The sequence below is a fragment of the Ornithodoros turicata genome, chromosome 1, assembly GCF_037126465.1.
Source record: "Ornithodoros turicata isolate Travis chromosome 1, ASM3712646v1, whole genome shotgun sequence".
In the NCBI taxonomy this organism is placed as follows: Eukaryota; Metazoa; Arthropoda; class Arachnida; order Ixodida; family Argasidae; genus Ornithodoros; species Ornithodoros turicata.
Genome location: NC_088201.1, coordinates 83,391,869 through 83,413,903, shown reverse-complemented (window position 1 = coordinate 83,413,903; position 22,035 = coordinate 83,391,869). Strand labels below are relative to the sequence as shown.

At 46.7% G+C, this 22,035-nt stretch overlaps 1 protein-coding gene across 1 annotated transcript; it reads left to right on the top strand.

Moving 5' to 3' along the window:
- The first annotated feature begins 20,503 nt into the window (after positions 1 to 20,503).
- LOC135377796 (uncharacterized) lies at positions 20,504 to 21,418 on the top strand. Its single transcript, XM_064610472.1, has 2 exons — positions 20,504 to 20,554; positions 20,639 to 21,418. Exons 1-2 carry the CDS (start codon positions 20,504 to 20,506, stop codon positions 21,416 to 21,418), a joined length of 831 nt encoding a protein of 276 aa, XP_064466542.1.
- The last annotated feature ends 617 nt before the right edge of the window (positions 21,419 to 22,035 follow it).

The window sequence follows — 22,035 nt, the reverse complement described above, 5'->3', positions numbered from 1 at the left end:
ACAAAAATTCGCTAAACTCGCACCGTTGATTGCAAGAAATTATATCAAAAGCCCACAAAACAATGTTATATAAATAAGCTAAGTGGTTAGAAGCTTTCTTCTGCCCTTTAATTGGTTGCAAGACTTTCGTGCAGTGGTTTCGTAAAAAGGTCGCTAATTAGCCGTTTCATGAGCTACTTTTCGAAAAACCCCAGATAGCTTATTTGTCGTTCGGCATCAGAAACATCAATATTTTTCACTGCAATTGCCAATGCCTACATTATGAAGATAAATGCGATTTCGAATAGTTCGTCGTGTGCGCGCACCATTCGGGTTTTTTGATGGCGCCTTTCTTAGTCACGTTTTTTTATTAATGCGAAGCCATGATCGGACCACATTCTTGACCTCGTCGTCGCAGCTGAACCCCAAGGAACGCCTTCAGTGGCAGGAAGAGATGGAAATCGCTGGGGGCGATGTGGCAGCAACTCCAAGCCAAGTTCCTGTAAGGTGCGTGTCGTGAGATGCGCGGTATGCGGGCGTGCATTGTCCTGTAGGAGGAGGACTCCTTTGGTGATGAGGCCCGGCCGCTCTTGCTTCAGCGCCTTATGCACATCCCTGAGAACCTGGTAGTAATATGCACTATTGATGGTGGTACCACTGGGCAGAAAATCAACATGGACAACGCCAGCCTTGTCCCACAAAACCGTGGCCATGACTTTGCCCGCAGACGGAGTGCTTCAGAACTTCTTGGGAGCTGGCGAGTCCGGATGCTTCCACTGTTTAGATGCGCGTTTAGGCTCGTGAGTGCAATACTGCATCCACGTTTCATCGCACGTGATGATCCGATCACGGAACGGCTATCCTTCAGTGTCGAAACGGTACCTTAGCTCTTTCCAGTCTTCTCTGCCGGTCAAACACGGAGAGCTGCCTCAGGACCCAACGGGCACTAACTTTCCGAAACTGGAGGTGTTCATGAATGATAGGGTTCAACGTTCCCACAGAAAGGTCAGTCTTTCAAGCCAGTTCGAGACATGTTATCCGTGGGTCCTTGAGGATCAAGCGCTCCACAAGTCGGATGTTCTCAGGAACTCTGACACTGGGCTCTGAGCCGCCCTGGCCGGGATCGTCCTGCACTGATGTACGGCCGTCTCGGAACCGTTTGCACCACTCAAACGCTTTGCTACGGCTAAGTGTATCGTGGCCATACTGACCCTGAAGTCTTCTATGAATTTCAGATGACTTTACGCCTTCGTTCACGAGAAACTTCATGACAATTCGCTGCGCGATGTGCGCGCTCACCTCTTTGTCTGCCATCCAGCATGTGTCTTCTGTTTTGCACAAACTTCGGACCACCACGTGGTGAACGCGGAGGCCTGTCGCGCGTGAAAATGACGAAAAAGAAGTAGCGCGAGCCATTGGTACACCCAGGAGACAGAAAGTCCCGGTTTGACTTGAACACCCCTCGTATAACGTCCTTGCGCTGTCGCTGTTGGTCTACAGGGTGCCCCGCCTAACGTGTCACGAAATTATATTTGAGGAGGGCGATCAAACGAAAGCGATCGCTACTTTTCTGCTACTTGAGTTAGAAACACGTGCTACGTCAAAAGTACTTGCATTGTTTTTCTTTTATTACTCTAATCAAATATAATTTGATGACACGTTAGGCGGGACACCCTGTATGTGGATGTTCTATGTATATTGCATGTACTTCCATTTAGACACTGCCTTATGTCTTGTAATGTAGCTCTTTTCAATATAACTTTTTATGCATGAAGGTTTTGGAACATGAGGTGTTAATTGCATCGTTATGTAATGCGCACGCCGCACGTTTAACGTAATACAGTGCATTATTAAGTGTAATAAACTCATCTTCTGGGAGTACACGACAAACGTACGATCAGCCTCCGCTGCACTGACTATATCATAGTCGGACCCGCCGAAAAGCACGAGCAAGGAAAGCAGTCTTGTGGATCTGTCCTCGAGATCGATGTTCCGCCGCAGGCTTCATCCGCCGTACATCCGTACATCGCTCAATTTCACCTTATTGACTGCAGAAATATATATCCGCGCTCGAAAAAATACATAAATAAAAGAAGAGAAACCACTTGCTTGGCGCCCTTATCAATCGCCCTTATCATTGCTAATAAACACTCTACCACTCGTCTTAGCTGCCTTCAACCAACCTGAGTGAACGTTTGTGTACGAATTGCCAGGAACAATTATCACCTGCACTGTCCGTTCGTGGCAAAAGATATTGATAGTGATGGTTCCAGGTGTGATAGTGACAAGTCTTGTTCTTGCTTCCCACAGAACGCGAATAGCCCCGTCTTACATCGCAATGGTCTTTTCCTTGTCATTTTGTTGAAATCGTAGGACACATGGTACATGTGAACTGAAATGGTGTGATGTAAGTTTCGGTTTTAGGCTTACTTTGCCCTCTGATCTGATGTGCACACGGCGTATCTGTCACAAACACACGCAGCATGCATATAGCAAAGAAACGAATGACCTAGAAATGCAAATGACCATCTCTGGAGTAGCTTCTCGGCAACAGGAAGACTTCGCCCTTGCTTCCACGTTTCGCCAGCACTTTTTTTTTTTTCGTATTATTGTTATGTGTGAATCATCCAGGCAACGTCTGCCAACTACTATGTACCAACGGCTATCCACTGGTCAGTGAAGACAGAAATATAGGCCTGTGGCTGAAATATCTGGCCGAAGAATGCAACTAGAGCAATAATATGTTATTAGAAGAGGTATTCCTTTTTCATAAATCACTTGCTTTGACTTAATTTCGGGAGACATCACTATTCCGAAACTGCTTTCGCGATAGCGTGTGAGCAATAGGGAGAAACTGGTTCCTATATCTAAGCCGGTTGTGGGTATAAATGTGCAGATCAGCAAACTGCAAAGTCTCAAACAGCAGTTGCTGCAACGCGTCCACGATATCTACATGCGATTTTGAAGTTTCAACCGGCGAACTGTTAGAATGTTTCCGAGATCACGACGTGCCATGTACTAATAACAACGTACTCATATTAGTTCCATGCATATACGCAACCGTATCTCTACAGCGCTCGTCTTCAAGTCCCGATCCCTGCACACGCGGATTTTAGCAAAAATAAAAATAAAAAAGCGCAAACAGCAACCGGTGCGAAATGCATATTTTACTTAGCAAGGACGAAATAGAGTAAAATATAAAAAAAGTAATTGCAAGGAACGAAACGCGGCGGCGAGGATTCGAACTAGACTAAAAGTAACAGACCAAACAGAAAGAACCAGACAGTAAAAGTAATGAGTTAGAAGTAATTGAATTACTGTAATCAATTACTTTCTTAGTAATTCATTACTTCCGGAATTACATTAGGTTTTATGTAATTGTAACTGTAATTGAATTACTTTAAGTAATTCCGAGTAGTAATTCCGAAGTTCCCAGTCTCCCCTAATCTGGGAAGGCCCAATGTTTAAAGTTTGGGTCAGTTCCATACCGTTTCTTTTCTTTTTTTTTTTTTTTTCACAGTGATTACCCAAAGACTCGATTCAGATCGGTACATTTTTCGGTACCGATTTTTTACATTCGAATGTGGAAGGAGCAAAACTCTTGCACCATGGGAAAAGGAGTACGAATTGTGGGTATCGACCCGCACTTCAGAGTTCTTCGAGTGCTTGAAAGATCTTGCTTGTGTGCTCGAGGTGTTCATGAAGTACAATGTTCGGCTGCACAGCAGTGCACCAGTGGAGCGTCTGTTTCCGGTTGCTGGTCTTGTTATGACAAGGAGACGTGGCAGCCTTACAGACAAGAACTTTGAGAATACCTTTCTCTTGAAAGCCAATTGACGTTACAAGCTGCACTCATGATCTGCACTTTGTTCACATACCTGAAGAAAGAAAGCCTTTTGACTGTGATGTTCGGTATTTCTTTAACATGGCAAGAGACTTGTCCTTGTGTAAGACTTCTCTAACCTGTTTTTCTACCACAAGCACAACTACCATCATCTTTCAGAACATGTGCAATAAATGTGTACATCAAATCTTGCACATTGCAGTCAACTTTGTGAATGTAATTCAGCATAATGTAATAAATTTTTCAGTAATTGTAATCGTAATTGAAATACAATAGAAAATGAGTAATTGTAACTGTAATTTAATTACTTTTGTGAACAAGTAATTGTAATCGTAATTCAATTGCTTTCGAAAAGTAATTTTTGCAGGTCTGATTCGAACCCGGGCATTTCTCGGTGAATACAGAAGCTTTAACGGCGACGCCAGCTAAACACGAGTTGCATCCGCGTAACCAGGCATAAGCTCGTTCCGAGGACTCGCTGGTTAATCGAGAACTTTATACGCCCTGGGAAAAAAAATTGACGCTACCTTTTGTGCCGTTCTTCGTCTCAGCTTGAAGTAGAATCCTTCGCTTTCACATCCCATGGTGGACATTTTTTGGGGAGCTTAGTGTTTCGTAGATATTTGCAAGCAAAGGCGTACGACCAGCCGTTACTCCATAGAAGAAACGCGGATAGGCTAAGCTGAACATGAAAGTTGGTCTGGCAAAAAATTATGTGGCTCTAGAGGCGCAATTTTGCTATCAAAATGTCGTAGGGGGTCTCATTCGTTCATCCAGACGTGGACATTTTCTGGCCACACTGGGTTCATTGAGATGCAAGAGAAAAGCGGGATGCAATACATTGCACCTATGGGACATGCAGGTATAGCTGACTTTAGGGAAGGTGTCCCGCGATTCTCGGAATGAGCTGTAGTCATATTTGTAATTTATGTTGTAGCACGACATGAACACAAAAAACATGAGCACACTTTTACAACTTTTGTGAACCACTTTGTCAATATCCCTTTTGCATGCATTTGCATTGTAAGAGGTGGGGATCTTGAACGTGAATTCAGAGAGAACTTGTGGTGTATACCTTCACAGGAGCAACAGGTTGCAGGGAACAGGAACAGATACACTTGCAGAAAGACGACTATGCACAGACGTGTATACAGGATTTTTCTGAGGGGTGTCCTGCCTTGGACAGCGTGCTATATTACACCACCAAAGTCAATTGAAACTTTGTGTAACGACTAGCGTCTTGGAACAGCTGGTCGCACCAGTGCGACCTACGTTTCCATTTTTTACTTTCTATTTCTATTCTATTCTATTGTGTAACGACTGAAATTGAGGAGGGGTCAGAACGTCTGTACCCCCCCCCCTATATCCACCCCTGTCTGTGTATTCTATGCACCTCACATTAAGTGTACTCTCTCCTGTTCAGTGCTGTATAAGTTATTGCCTTGGTGTTCTGCAAGCTTTCGTCTAGACCTGTACATACACTGGCCAAATATGCATTACTGACATTGTCCCACAGCTCATGTGTAGTTCACAGACAAAGAAGGGGACCTCAGTACATAGAGCTAGAAGAAATTGATTTTTTGTCTTTTTTCACAAACAGTGTCCCTTGTAGAACTGTTTCCCCCTGTTTCTGTGCGTGGCCTCCGTCGAGAGGCAATGAGCGAACAGGAGCACAGCTGTAACCACAGAATGTTGTCTGGTGTGCACAGTAGCATCACAGGGGGGTGCAGTCTGCACCGGATGATGCGACAGAAGGGGGTGACGTGCTGCACCAGTACCGCCGCCTCCTGTCTTTTTCTGTAGTGAGGTGACGCCAAGAACAACATAAGAAGCCCTCGGCGAGCATGTGTGATTTTTTTCTGCGTACAATATGATACTGTTATTTATCGTGTATCGCCTTGGATGGAAAGGGACATATTATTGCAGGAGGTGACGGAGCTCCCGCACCGGGTGACGCCCCCCTACCCTAATTTTTTTCACCCGTGCTCCCCCTACAGGGGGTGCCCTTGAAATTTCACCTTTAGACACATGTTGGTAATGATGTATTAAGCTGTAATGATGTAACTATAACAATGACCCCCCCCCCCATTTTTTTTAACAACACCCCTCCATGCTTGGGATTCTGGATAAATCACTGTGCTGATCCCTGGCACAAAGCACCATCTCATGAGCCTGCTCCGCCTGGTAAGAATTACATTGGGCTCTCAATTCCATCGCCGACACAAAAATCCAATCCTGTTCTGACGCATTCTTTTGTCCACACATTCAGTCAGCATGTCTTAAGTGTTGTTGATACTTTTACTGTCTGATAGTAACCAAATAGTATTGTTTAAGCACCTCAAGTATTTTAATGATCGTTACGTGGAAGTAAATCAGACTGTTATGCAGGGTACCCTCTGTGCGACCTCCGGTTCCCGCTGCCAGTCCTACAGAAGTGCTCACTACACAAGTTCACTATCCAAAACCTCGACCTTCCTTTTGTGTGCAAAGTGTGCGCTCAGTGCGAGTAGGATGTACACCTTGAGGAACCAAGCTTTGTATCTTGGGCTGCTCAAATATTCAAATATAGGCATGTTGTAGTCACAAAGATGATGCAACATGAAATGTGGTTCATAGTGTTTATTGTGGCACTCAGATAATATCTTCGTAATATGTTTGCAGAGGCTGTTCCAAAATAGCATATGTGATGCAGCGTCATACATTATTGGGCTTCTGGGAAAAATCATGTTTCACCTGAGACAGACGGCAGCCTTGGTAGCGGTGTCTGACACATTTTTAGCAGCCATTGTTTTAAAATATGCATAAAAAATGCTCCAACTATGAAAGTATGATGAAGTTCTTTTGAACTTGATGGCAGTTGATGTTCTGAGACTGGAACACATAGAAAGGACAATTACATACAAAGCATGAAGTACCTAAGAAATGAATGATGAAAGAAGGAAGTCACTGAAAAGGTTAGCCTGCTGTAGGACTCGAACCCACATCTTCTGAATTACCGATCCAGGGCTCTTACCAATGGAGCTAAGCTAACACGCTTTTTTTCACGTTTATTATGGCTCATGGCGCTACGTACAAGAATGACATGAGTGAATGAATAACAATATTTACATTATGTACAACTCATTGAAAACTGCTGCACATTAACATAATACGGCGACAAAATGAGAGTAATGCGCGTTACAAAAGCAAACTCCACAACAACCCAAAACGTCGCGAAACGTTACAAACACAAAACGCCACATGAACAAGGAAAAGTAAGCTTAGTATGATAAGGACACGTAGAAGAAGTAGGAGCATGAAGACATGAGCAGGACTGACTGATAAGAAAAAATTAGTAGTCTACGGGGCCCGTTCGTAAGAGATTGATGACGTTCAGCCACGTGTGCGCAGTTTCGTCAGAGGATGTGAACACTAAAAAGTGCGCTAACGAAAACACCATGCGGCGGAATATGGGCCAGGAGCCGACAGGTGGCTCATTTGCGTCATATATTCGTCTAGTTACCCACAGTGCGTATAACCCCAACAGGAGTAGGATGTCCAGAGGCAAATCGCATCCAGGCCTGACAGGAAGGAAGCGTATAGTACGGGAATTTAAGTAGATGCCCCTTTTGAACGCGCGCTGGAAAACGTCCCAAAAGAAGATAGCGTCTCAACAATAGTGAAAAGCGTGCTCAATGTTTTCCTCTTCCGGACAAAGACGGCAGTTGAAATTATTCCATGGCACCCAAAACCCTCTGTCGCGCAGCCACGCACGAAGCGGTAGCGTTCAAGTGTGTAACCGATAGAAGAAAGTCTTGACCTTTGGACACACTGGCATGCGCCGTACACGCAAGAGAACATCACCACCAGGCTGGGGTGCAAACATCGTACGGTACATTGGAGGCGGAAAAAGCGAATCCAGAAGAGCATGATAGAGGCGTTTCCGAGTCGTTTGAAAGATGAACTCTCTAGAGAACCTTGCCAGGAGGAATCTGAACGAGGCTGCCACCTCTTTGTACGCTTCTCCAGTGACTTCCTAGGCTGCGTCACCTTCAGATGACGCACCCTTGGAAGTCACTGGAGAGGCGTGTTAGCTTAGCTCAATTGGTAAGAGCCCTGGATCGGTAATCCAGAAGACGTGGGTTCGAGTCCTACAGCTGGCTAACCTTTTCAGTGACTTCCTTCTTTCATCATGAAGTTCTTTTATTCGAGTTTGAAATTTACTTGAGCTCTCTTCAGCAACCCCGGGTATGCTGCCCTCTGCTTGCTCAGTGACAATCACAATTTATGGGTAGAAGGACATTAGTCACTGTTATTATACAGACATAGCTCTCTGTCCAGCATGATCACTGCAGAGCACATTTGCAGGAACTCACAGGTACAACACCTGCATAATAAATATGTAATAACCTCAAACAGCTATTATATATAATAACTAGGACATGAAACTCCAATAGGACATGGTCAGCCAGTACAACACAGGTAATCTTGCCGTCACTATGCATTTCCCAAATTGCTGAAGAAGAAAAAAAAATGATAGAATTACTGCAGTGAACTGCTCAAATTCTCACCTTAGATACATTTTTTAGCACTCTGTCTTTCATGTTTCAACATATACATGCATCAAACCTGCAGAAGCTTGTGTGTGTAAGAAGAGTCACACATCTCATGTGCAATTGGCAGGTCTAAGTTCTATTGAGATATGTCAAGCCCTTACGCATGCTCACCACCTGTAGATTCCTTTAAAGGGCACAAAAAAGTTGTGTTAGTAACAACTTCGCGCTATACACCACATTTATAAAAGAAATTGGTCCTGTACCTGACAGACAAGTGTCATGACCATTGCAGATGTCTTCCTCTCCTGTTCCTTCCACTTCCATGAAGTCATCACCCTAACACTGTGAAGAGTACAAGCTAACTGTTGTTCATTGTCAGCGTACATTTCCCCGAACTTCAAGGAAGGCAAGGTTCGTCAACTTTTGTGTTTTTGTCCCTTATGCCTTCCACAAAAACTCGGGAACATGTGTGCCAATAATGGTAAAGTAACGACTTTGTAATGTCATTACTTTTTCGTAGTAATTGTAATGTAATTTCATTACATTTCAGTTGCCGTAATGACTAATGCAATTTAATTAAATTCTAACCGGAGTAATGAGTAATGTAATTTAATTACATTTTAGAAGTAATTTACCCAGGTATGGTAATGACAAAGGTCGCTGGGTGGCCCGCAAATAATCTGAGGAACTACTCACAGGACCCCATGCAGCACTAGAAATGCATGACAGTGCTGTCTGAGTATTGAAAATCTGCTCCTGGGGTTACCCCAGACCGTTAAGGTATTATGAGGAGTTCGGGGTATCCTAACCCTAGGTCCGGGGTTAACCCCAGACCTTAGGCTAACCCTAGAACCTAGGGTTACCCCAAACGTCTTTACGGCGCTGTCATGACACCCTCCAATACTGTCAAGCCATACCTGCCGCTGCGGTTGAACGCGCAGTATCGTATGGAACTGAATGCCCGCCGAGAAATCTCGCTTTCACGACACAACCGAGAGGCATGTCAAATGAAGTCTAACAGTGTACTTCGATAAATTGGTTGGTTGTTCCAAAAGACATAAACAAAGAAAAATTGGAAATACACACATTACACCGCACTACACTAACGCTGTGAAACAGCGCGCTGGGTCCCGAAAGTCGTCGTAGCTCGTAGCTAGTTCCTCTTTCCACGGAAGTCGCTAATTGAATTATCGCAGTTATAAAACAGAACGCAGATGTCGAAGTATGTAAATACTTTTTATTTCCACACATTGTGACAACAGTATATTGGCGTAAAAATATTGGTTCTTGCAGAAAGTTGTTGTTGTAGTACTTGATCACGTGACGGCATTCTGCGCGCTGATTGCATGGGCGATTGACGTCATTCCAGTGGGATGACCAGATGAGTTTTCTATATATGCGTACGTTTTCTTGGTTTGACGCTAGGTGTGCCAGCGTCGCCGTGAACCACGATTCGTGTTTAAAGCGTGTTTAAAGCGTGTAAAGCGCATGAAGCGTGTTTAAAATTCGAGTTTACGAAAACTACGAGGTGTTGAGGCATGCATTTTCGTATTTGAAGTTGCTTTTGTGTATTCTATCGGTAGCCACTGCGGAAAAGTCTCTCCAGCTTCTGGTCAGAGACCCTTTAAGTAAATTCTCATCACCCCAAGCTTTTTCGCTCAATTATTTTTTCTGATTTCAATCGCTGTCTTGTCTCCCTCGGGTTTTCATCTCCCAAGCCTTACTTCCACCTCACATCAATCCCTTTTTGGAAATTCTTTCTCCCCTAACCTCAACCTCCATCTCTAAAATTTTTCCTTACCTCACCTCAACGTTCTTGTCGAAAAAAGTTACGACACCTCACCTAATATCGACGTCCTTCTCGAAGAATTTTCCTCGCCTCGGCTAACCTCAACCCCCTTCTCAAAAAATGTCTTCACATCACCTCACCTCAATGTCCCTTTTGGGAAATTTTCCTCACCTCACCTCAATTCATTGCTGGGGGAGATTTCCTCTCCTCACATCACCTAAATGTGCATGAGGTGAGGGTGAGGGCACCTTCACCATCATCTGCCCTCATGAGGATGACCACCTCTGATTGTGACTGAGCAGCGAGGGATACCCCACGACGATGGGTGGCAAGACGGACAGTAGAGGGCTGCAGCCAAACTCCAGGGACTCCGGACGTTTTCGCGAAAATGCGAGACAGAAGAAGGATTTAGAAGAACATTATTTGAATCGGGCCTCTATCTCAAAAATCCTTAAACGAGCACTTGTTTCGAGATATTAATCGCCAAAATTTGGTATGCAAATAAGGCAAAAGCATAACTTCACGAGCGCAAAAAGAGGGACAGCACGTTTGCGTCGGGGGCCACGTCTTTTGTAGTGAGAGAGCTGATGGGAATAAACTCTGATCTGTTGGACAGATAGACAGCGTTCCGGCCCAGATAAACCGAAGCGAGTTCGATTCTGCGCTCGAGAAGTGCGTAGTTCTGGTTTCGCCTCATTTGCATACCAGCCTTTGACTATATCCAGACTTGTACGTAACGGGTAATTGCGTTACTAGTAATCGATTACGTTTTGAGTAATTTGTAACGTAATCGATTACTTTTATGGCCAAGTAATTTTTTGAGTAACTCAGTTACAATTTTCAGTTATCAATTACCAAGTAATCGATTACTTTGAGACCAAAGAACTCACATTGTTCGGGAAGACAAAACTAACTGTCCTCTGCAAATTCCAAGACGGCCGTCTTATCTCTAGCATTATTTCCGCAACACGTGTAGTGTGTTTTTGAGTCCACTGTCCTCTCCCCATTCAGTGGACTATCTTTCCGTAATCCGGCCTGCATATACAGTAGGTTGGACTGTAGGTTGTACCATGAACCTAATAGGTCATCTATGGGACTCCAAGTTGGGACCCTTTTGTCTTTACTCACTTTGCGAGATGAACAGAGAACACAGAACTCTCACCTCGATAACCTATTGCGATTCTTGTGCATTTATGAGCTCCTGTCAGTCTTGTACGGAATACTATCAGTGTCACAATGATGTCGACGATTTGCAATGACTTGTCGCCGTAGTCTGAGCTATCTGGCATGTTCAGAGCGGTGGAGAGAGAGGAAAGAAACAACACCTGAAGAAAAATTCCTGTTAGCTTTGAGCTTTAACTCATGCAATTTCTCAGTGCCTTGCAGCTTGCAGTACGCTCGCGGTTAAGCATGACGGCGTTCAGACACTTCTGTTTGTACTTTTCCTAGAAGATATCGAAACTAATTGGCAAAGTAACGCATTACTTTTCTAGACGCTATGTCATTACTCTTTCCGGAGAGTAATTTGTAACGGTAAAAAATTACTTTTTCGTACAGGGTAACGGTAATGAATTACTTTTTTTAGTAACGTGTGCAAGTCTGAGTCTCTATGTCAAAGTACGTGCTCGTTTTACGGTTTCTTGAGAAAGAGGGTGAATTCCAATGATGGTCGCCTCCTCGAATTCTGTCGTCTCCCCATCGTCGTCATGTCGTCTCGCATTTCCACGAAAACATCTAACACAATAGTTCATTAATGAATTTTACGTTGAATTCCAGTGGCAAATTTGGAGCAGTCAGCCGACACCATGGGGGAGCGCCCCGCTCTGGTCAAGAGCACACGATCTGTATCTGCGATTGGAACATTCTCGTACCCGTTAGAGCAAGCGGGGGTGTTGGGGATGCTCGCGCACGACCGGACCAACAGTCCCAAGTGCCTGCTGAACTAGTTTACAACTACCTGCTAACATTCAAACTTGCTCGGTGTGCGTTGAAAGTTGTCGCGTAGCTCTTCGTCGTTGGCTCATGTTACGACGTGTTCGATGAAACCGGAAAATTTTGGTCGCTTCGGAGGCCTTCGAAACATCGCGTGAAAGGCACGTTTGTAAACGACTTACCCCTCATCGTTCGAGGATTCACTCGTTGAATCTGAGCATGACGTACTCGTTGATTCGTTGCTCCCATCCAGGAGTAAAAGCGCTAGCATGCGAAGCGAAATACCAGCAGTCATGGGTGCAACACTTGCAGCGGGAGCTTCCGCCATGTTAGCAAAAACGAAGGCACGGAAGCGGCAGGAACCGGAACACCAGAAGGGGCACAAACCACACGCTATGTGACGCGGGAGTTCTGGTGAAATCTGCCGATTTTGGAGCAGCAGTCGGCGTTGCTCCGTGAAGCGACCTTGGCCCTAATGCCGCGCCAGAACTGTCATTGGAAGACTCAGATTCTGCTCCGAACCTGCCAGCAGAACAGAATTGCTCCAGACAGAGCAGCCAGACTTGCTCCGTAAGTGGTCCCAATTCGCCATTGAAATTCAACATTAGGTAATTGCTCGTCCAGTAGTCATGCTCTTTCCCACAGGACGTCCGCCTTGCACCGTAACCGGCGCGGAAAAATGGCATCAATGATGCTGTAATAGCTTTTTATAAAAGAAATCTGTAACGGATAAAATAAACACCCTGTATATTTCTTCGTGTCTCTGAGCGCTTCCCTTTTCTCCTGTAAGCATACGTGCAAGCTGGACATCAATACGGCGCACCGGAGTAGTCTGCGAAGTTGACAGCGAACAGTTCATTACAGGGGTTGCAACACTGCGTCCGTAGTTATGTCGCGTCATAGCCTCCTATATACTTCAATGCCTGCCCAGTTGAGGCGGAACGGCCGTTCAGCGCACTATGCGGCGGCGGCGCCACATACCTGGGGTTGTGATGACCATATCGCTGCGCTTGCTGCCGCATGATGTTTCGGTTTCGTGTTGAATGTGTCGAACGCCGTCTGCCACCGCGCATACGCAGAGATATCTCGACGCGCCCCACGTCACTAAAACCGCCTGGAAAGGTTCTCGTTACGTGTACCTGGAGCCTCCTTTTTCTGTTAGCAAGGTCGCATCGTTTAAGTTGCGTTTCATGGGTGGAAGAATTGCGGTTTTCCGCTATAACTTGTGATTGGTGAGGTGCACTCCGTGTTCGGAACATATACTACAGCATCAATTCCTGTGGCACCTTTAGTGCAATGTGCGCACCATGGTTCGCACAGATGCCCTTTTCGGGTTTTCTTTTTCTTTTTCTTCTTTTTTTTTTTTACGGCGGTGCTGTCCTGAATCATCACATGGCATCAATGGAATAAAATCGGATTTTACCGTAGTTATACCTTGAGTGCCTTCCTCGAAATCGGCTTTGCAAAGAAGATATTTGCAAGATCGCATTTGTCCGTGACAGTCATAGCATAATTTGTTAGGACTGGTCTGAAGAACTTCGTGCACAGCATGGTTAGTAAACGCCTTCCATTCCTGAACATTCCTCCATTCCGGAACATTCCTCCAGAAGGTACCGTACGCAGTTGACGTTCGACAGCGTGGCGAATACGAGGCCTTCATAAGTCTCCTGGCTTAGGAATTGCTTTTTTTGTGCTTTCTTTCTTCATGGTGTTCAGGTAGCTGAGCAAATCGTCTTCTAGCCAGTCAAGGCGCTCATCATCGGTATGGCGGTACTCTTTGCACTCAGGCCGATTCTGGTGGATATGTTGTGTACAGTTACTCATGTCCATGAGCAGGAACCAGCGGTGAATTATTTGCATGAATTTTATGGTGCAAGCAGCATTCGCAAAGCTGAGGTCACAGGCATGGCCAGCCTGTTCGTAAAGACATTTTAGGGATGCTGACACCGGTGTGGACAGAAGCTGGACAGCGCGTTTCACGTTCATTTTTTCCAAGTTTGTTGGAAATACGATTTTCCGCGTCAAGAATCGAACGGGCTTGACCGTACTGTCCCCCCCCCCCCCCTGCTGCATTTTGTACAGGTTCTTCACGTGTACTGAGGAGATCTGCCCGTCCTTTCCAAGATCACGTGCTAAGAACTGTGACCAGACGTTCTTCAGGAGGTGGCACTGGTCGAACGCTAGCAAGAATTTTCTTGCCGGGTCATTTGGATGCTTGATGATGTGCGACAAGTTCCCACCGCACAGTAAGCGCATAGCAAGGACATTGACCTTGTAGTTGTCCGTTACGATGCGAACGACCTCGAACCCGACCTTTTCCACCTCTCGTATAACGTAGAGATTTATCTCATGAAGCTGAGAGCCGGTGCAGTTTCTTGTCAGAAAATATCCTACTGGAATTCTGAGAGAGCGCGAGAGTCCATTCAGAACGAAGCATAGGAGGGCATTGGCTAGAATCGGGTCATTGGATTCGGTAGGCTCTTGATCAGGTCCCAGTTTTACCTCCCCTACAAATGCTTCACGATACTTCAAGTACTGCAAACGTTCTTTGATTTTCATTTCGTCGACGACCAGGGAGCAAACTTTCGCTTGAGGCGCGCTTACTGCGTCAGACTCAGACTGCAGCCTTTTTTGAACAAAGGGTATGGATCCCACTTGTCCGGTAGCCGTGCAAATTTTCCCTGTGTATCGCTGAAACGTCCTCCAGGCTAGGCAACTTTAAGAGGTCCTCGGATCTTAGATGTTCGTAAGCTTGCGTGGACAGGCTCTTCAGCACAACGGCATGGCGCAAGGTCAGGTCGGACCATGATGGTGTTTTCCGTTTGAAATTTTTGACCTGGTCCAACAGAAAGCTTGCCCGGACGTCTTTTGTTTCAGCGGCGGCTACCACATCTAGATATTGGGACACATTCCTTCCCTCCTTCAAGTCCTTCAGTTCAGTTTTAACGCTATCAAGCGAAAGCTGCAGCTTCCTGATCCGGGATTTTCGGTCTCTCTCTTTACGTGACCACCTGCGACGTTCGAGCACAGATGCGGACGTGCGGACTTTAATGTCGACTTGGACGGCTTGGTCCTTTAGCGTAGGTGTCACATTTACGCTTTGCGAGAAAACGTTCACGTCTGCACAGCCGCTATTGAGACCGGAACCTTGCGACGATGGGGAGCTGAGAACTCGCCCCTTTTGCACAAACTCCACGCCATGGACAGTAGGTGGGGCTGCAAAACGCAGAAAGTCTTTGGAATATTGGCATTAGTCTGTGCGGCTCCGTCTTCGGCCCTTTTCTTCTTTGGAGCTTGAGGGCTGGAATACGTATCCTGAAACACACTCGGAACCGCACCCCTTTTCAGCCGACGTGTCTTGCAACTTTCTTGGAGGCTGCAGACCGATGATTATGTTTTTGGGCACCAGTCTAGCCGAGAGATGGCTTTCAGCCACTGTACTCGAAGTCGCTCCTCACTAGGTATCTCATGAAACGAGATGCCTTTGACTTTGTTCTTAGAGTCAGACTTGCACCCAGGCAAGCAACAATATGACATGCCGACGTCTCACCTGTGCCAGGAGTGAAAGTGCACCGCGGAAGTTTTCATGACGCCGTCAGGGCGTCTCGGTATGCTGCCAGCGTCAGTACACGGTATGGCGATAACAGGAGGAAAATGCCCGGAACGAGATTTCCCAGACATCTGTCTTGTCAGACAGTCTCTGTCTCAGACACTCTCCGGCAACGATGTGAAGAGTCACAGAATCGTCCACCAAGTCATCCCCTCCCCGTAAAAAAAGTAAGATCAAAAGCAGAAAGGAGATAGAAAGGAGCGAACCCGTGACCCTTCGAATCGTGATAATCGATTGTCATCCGACGTACGATATGATTTCGGCAGGTGATTCAGCAGTGCAAAGGCGCAGGGGAATTCATCTCCGCGATCGAGACCACAGCTATGAGAGGCAGTGACGTATAGCCAGAAAACAAAAAGTTTTGGGAGAGGATCTATGGGAAGCTCATATGGGAACTTTATGACTCAAAAGTCTGACTCTGGGCAGATATGCAAACACACGACAAGGTCCACGACTGAGTCCCCTTGTCGTGTGTTTGCATCTCTGCCGAGACTCAGGCTTGTCAGTCATGGAGTTCCTCCACCAGCTTGCCTGTGTTATGCCATTCTCTCCCTTATATGGGAAAGGCCGATTTCCGTTCTTTGTCCTTCCCCAGATGCACTACGATTAGGTGTGGTTTCGAAGGGGGAGGGCTAAAGAGCTCAAAGCCCCCCCCCCCCCCCATCGCTACGCCACTGACGAAAAGTCAGGCATATCCTAAGTTGCTTCGCGTTGTGTCATGGAAGCATTTGTTGATGTGAAACATGCAGGCAGTGGACGTACTTTCAGGGCACAAATAACACACCAAGCCTTATCCGAAAGGTTACAAGTGCATACTCTAGTTACGCCCTCTAGTGCCTTTCTGGCTTCTCCACTTTGGCAGAAGCGAACCCGAATACGCATGCAATCATTACGGAAAACCTACTATTTGTTGCTCACAGAGGTGCACTTGATACCTCAAAATAAACGAAGAGCATACAGATTTTCCAATTTATATGTATAGTGACAGGCTTGGAAGCAGATGAGGGTATAGGTTGACACCAGACAGACCGAACAAGCTGGCAGGCAGACGACGCTGCAGTCACGTGCGAAACCGAAACATCACGCGCCAGAAGACGGAGCGATATGATGATCATACCCCGTGTATGTGGCGCCACTACAGTGGACGGCCGGTTCGCATGGGTTCCGCTTCGACTGGGCAGGCATTGAAGTATATAGGAGGCTATGGTCGGGTAAATGTGAAAGACAGGCATTTATGTCGATGCGAACCTGCATTCTAAGTTTCACAACAAGTTGGGTAATACACACGTAGATGATCGGCACTGCGAACAGCGAAATTCATCCGGCTGTGACTGCAGGTGCGTCCGTCACTGGAGCACTGCGGAAGTGATCACGTGCTTATGAATACGAATACGAAGGGTCGTAGCTATTGCTCCTTTGACGTCAAAACTATCACAACTCGCGGGACACATTGCATGAAGAAGTATTAGGCACAATGAGATGTTGACACGGCTGTGGATGTTGAGGTTGAGGCTCCCCGACTTCACGGACATTCAGCTGAATCCCGAAAGAACGCTTTCACAATTCACTGAGGTCGCACGACTGTGTCACCGAAAATCAGCTACCTGCGGAATAGGTTTCGCCGCGGTGCACTAGTCTTATTTTGAATGGTGAGGTTGTCCCATGAATGCACCATCCGTTTCGCATTCGGCAGATGTACTCGCATGTTACAAAAAAAAAGTGTCGGTGGCACTTCGCGTTTCGTTTCTTTTTTACATAATTGAACCTATATACAGGGTGTTTGCTCTAACGTGTCCAGAAATTTTATTTAAAGCTAGCGATAAAAGAGAAACGAGCGCTACTTTTGAGCTGCTTGACTAAGAAACAGGTGCTACTATAGTGAAGCAGTACTTGTTTCTTACTCAAATAGCAGAAAAGTACCTCTTGCTTTTCTTTTCTCGCTCGCTTTAAATATAATTTCTGGACACGTTAGAGCAAACACCTACTAGAGGCGCTCGTGTCGTTCGCAAGGTGGCGGATATTTGAAAATCGGTGACACGGGATGATCATGAAAGGCCAACCTCCATGGAGCGAATGTACAGCGAAAAAGCTACGAACTTCGCTCAGCGTCAGACGCCCAAGGCGAGGCTTCAACAATGTGAGCGTCCGCCGGCGATCTGCCCATGCCAGATATTTTCGCCCAGCGTACGCGATTCCAGAAGCGTCAACTGCGCATGAACCAATCAAAGCGCTCTTCCGCTACGAATCTAGGCCAGCTACGCTGCCTTGTCGTCTGCACGTGGTCGTTTGCTCTCGTGAGTCGTCGTCGTTGTCTTCTTCTTCTTGCTATGGTATGCTGTCGTCTGCTTGCTGTTTCGCCTACTGCACTGCTAGAACGCCAGGCATTCTCTGCCCAGAAACTTGTTTTCCTTTCGCAGTAGTCAATATGCCTTTCGGCACAATACTGGGCACACTTTTTCAGAGAGTTGTTGGATTTAGTTGCAAAATTTGTGACATTAAGTGCATTTTTTCGAGCAGCTGATTTCACTAAGCTTTCACCTCGTACTCTGGCAACAGTGACATCAGAGCATGACTTTCCGACGCCGTCCGCTGGTTTTTCGTCCCATGGAGCTGGCGCCGGCCAACAACTGCCAGCGTAGCGCGCGTGGCAGTCTGCCGCGCGAACTTTGTTGCAAAAATTTCGTTCCATGGAGGTTTGCCTTTATACGTCACCCAGTAATGTTTCAAAACATGATTACGGCACGGGTCGCAGGGTCGGACTATATACGGACAATTTCGACGACCTGTGGCTCTTCAATGTGCGCTGGAAAAAACTGGCGCACGTCGCAGGAAACATTTTACTGTGGTAGTCTACTGGATATGCTAGGTATAAACACGCTGTGCTCGAGCAGGGTGTCCCGCGATGGTCTTTTCCTTTGCTTTCATGGTATGTTATTTTGTATCGAGTGATCAGCATCTATTACAGGCAGAGTTCCTTTCAAATCGTGGTTGTCGAAGTTCCTTCACACTTCTCTCCTTTCTCGCGAAGTATGCGCAGATACTTGAGCAACTTTTCAGCTGTTGACATCTTTAATTGTGGCGTTCGTAGGTTTCGTAACGCTGTTATGTATAATCGTTACGCTTCATTGTTTGTAACTGTCTTCAGATTTTTGTGGTAATTTTCTGTGTTTTTGTAAGTGTATTAAAAATAATTACTCAAAGGCGTTTACCTCCTCCACACTCCTACCGCACTCGGTCGGGATCGTACCCGCGTTCCTGAGCTCATAATTGTACTCCTGCAGTGTCAACCTCGTGATTTGGCTTGCTGGAACCATCACATTCATGTGGCACACTTTTGCAATGCGATTGGCAGCAACAACCATGTTCTAAGAGTTGGAGCTGGACTGCCAGAAGTAGACCAAGATGGTAATCTGCACTTCTTTTGCACCATGCAGATGCAAGAAAACAACAAGTCTGCGAGAGATCAAGGAGAGTGTTGTGTCCATGCTTTCGAAAATGAAATAATCACCCGTAATAAATTATGTGTATTATCAGTAACAGATGGCTTCTTTGTCGTGAATACCAGGGGTACTGGGTGCTATTTGGGGAGCCAACGAGGTACATTTGGGCATTATGTCAAAAGAAAATCAAATTAATGGCAAATAGGTGTCAAAAGAAAGACCAATTGATGTCATAAAAGTGTCAATTGAATGGCAATTGCAAAAGTTCAAAAGAGATTCTTTTGACAAAAGTCGAAAGGAAGTCTGTCCCAAATAACCAAATGAAGTCAAAAGAAGTTCCAAACGTTTTTCCAAATAAATTCAAAAGCAATTCTATTGAATTTCAATTGCCTCTTTTGACTTTTTTCAATTGCAATTCTAAAGCATGTCCAAAAAAATTTTTGCAAGGGAAAGCCAGTACGCTACCAACGGAGCTATAACTTGACTTTTTTGTCTTTGTAATATACATATGGGGCAACCATGATGCAAGCATCCTGACGGCTGTATATCGTAACTACCCATTCGCGATTGTACCCGTCGCCATTCAGCCCTTTCTCAAAACTCCCTTCGCGCTGTACCCGCCGCGAAACGAACCATATCGGTTTTTCTGAAATTTTCGCGGAAAAATCATACCGATTTTTCGCGCATCTGCCGCGATCATCTTGGCCCCTAGGGTGTTTGCTTTCAAGTCCGATTAATAAGTAGACAACGCAAACGTAGCGCACTGAGAGGGCACTTTCTGAAGATGTTGATCTTTATGTTGGCGAAAACTAATAAAAGATAGAGAGTGAAAGCAGTTAATATAATTTCATCCACTGCTTTGCATAATGTGAGGCCCAGGCTGTTTGGAAGTGTTGATTGGTTGATTGATTGAAAGATAAAAAACATGGAGATGTGAGGCCAGCGTTGCGTCAGATCCTGCACTTTGATTTTGTTTCTCGCAATTGTAGCCAAGAACAACAAGGTGAAGAACAACTGTCACGCGAGCTTGACGACGTAAAGTACGAAGACTCCACGACGATAATGCGGACTCGTCACACAACAACAACAACAACAACTTAATTTTAATAATGACGATTGGGGGAGTTTCATCGCCAGGGGCGACACTCTTCCCCATTGCGGGCGGTAATTTGTGAAATATAGTAATGAACAAGAAGAATCCTGTAGCAGCCGCATCGCCAGTCCCTGACATCCAGCACCTGCCCGTGGCTCGAGTAAATAAACATCCTCGGGCCAGTTGGAATCTGGTAACCGAGACAAACGGACTACTGCTTCCTGTCTCCTCTAATTCCAACAATTGGTGACCCGAACGTTTGACGTTCCACGCTATTCACCATGTCTACAGGGGACGGCCACGTCACCACGACTCCCGGTACCCCCAGCATGGTACAATAGCCCACTTCCGTGACCGCCGTTAGCGTTAAACTTCCACCGTTTTGGGACCGGAACCCAGCCACCTGATTTATTCAGGCCGAGGCCCAATTTCATCTGTCCGGCATCACAGCCCAGACCACGAAATTCTATTACGTCATCGCAGCGCTCTCTCCATCCGCCGCCGACGAGGTCTATGATGTCATCGCTTCACCACCCGCGGATTGCCCGTACGACAAGGTGAAGTCCGCACTTCTCAAGCGAACGACCTGCTCCGACCGCGCACGTCTTCAGCAGCTTCTGTCTGCGGAGGAGCTCGGGGACAGACGCCCCACGCAGCTGTTACGGCGCATGAAGCAATTGCTCGGTGACGGAGCTGCTTCCACAAGTGACAGCTTCCTCAGAGAACTCTTTCTGCAAAGACTTCCGAGAAATGTGCAGATGGTCCTAGCCACTACGACAAACCTTTCAACGGACGAACTCGCCACCCTCGCCGATGCTGTAATGGAGGTTGCTATTCCATCACCCTCCGTAATGCATGTGGAGACACCACACCCTCCTTTCTCAGAGCCCACACCTTCAGCCGTTTCGCAAGTGTCTACCCCCGCACCAACGCAAGACACCTCTCAGCACATGGCCGCCATTGAAAGCTTGACGCAGCAGGTGAACAACCTAACCCACCTTGTCGCGACACTGGCAGCGCGGAGCCGGTCGCCAAGCCCCCGGCGCTTCCGCCGACGATCGCTCACCCCTCGCGGCCGGCGCAGCCCAAGCCCTCGGCCCAACGGCATGTGCTGGTACCACCAGCGGTTTGGCGCCGAGGCCCGGCACTGTTTCCAACCCTGCTCGTGGTCGGGAAACGCCCCGCCCAGTCACTAATGGCGACAAGTGCACCGGGTCAACTCGAAAGTCGCCTTTTCTACGTTGTAGACCGTGTGTCAGGCAGACGCTTTCTCATAGATACCGGTGCCGATGTCAGCGTTATGCCCGCTAGCAAAGCCCATCGCAGCCGACAACCGTGTTTCACCCTACGCGCCGCCAACTCCACCACCATCCCGGTATTTGGCCAGCAGTCCCTCACTTTGAACCTGGGCCTACGACGAGACTTCCGATGGATTTTTCACGTAGCCGATGTCTCCCAGGCCATAATTGGTGCTGACTTTCTCACGCACTTCGGACTCCTCGTTGACGTCGCTCGGAAACGCCTTATCGACGCCACCACCCATCTTCAGGTTCACGGCATCCGGCATCGCATTCCACCCTGCCACAGCCTTTCTTACTGTGCGCCGGCGTCGCCCTGCTCCCATATTCTGGAAGACTTCCCTGAGCTCATCAAGCCCCCCGACTGGACTCGCCCGGTCAAGCACGACGTCGTACACCACGTTGTCACTCAAGGCCCGCCCGTTCACTTTCGCCCGCGTCGCTTGGCTCCCGAAAAGTTCTCCATCGCTAAGGCTGAATTCGAGCATATGCTCGAGCTTGGCATTATCCGACCG

Excerpts from the sequence above, each read along its gene's own strand:
- LOC135377796 (XM_064610472.1), top strand. The coding sequence starts at position 20,504 with ATGTCTACAGGGGACGGCCACGTCACCACGACTCCCGGTACCCCCAGC. Across the intron at positions 20,555-20,638 it reads CTCCCGGTACCCCCAGCATG|GCCGAGGCCCAATTTCATCT; the intron begins GTACAATAGCCC and ends TGATTTATTCAG.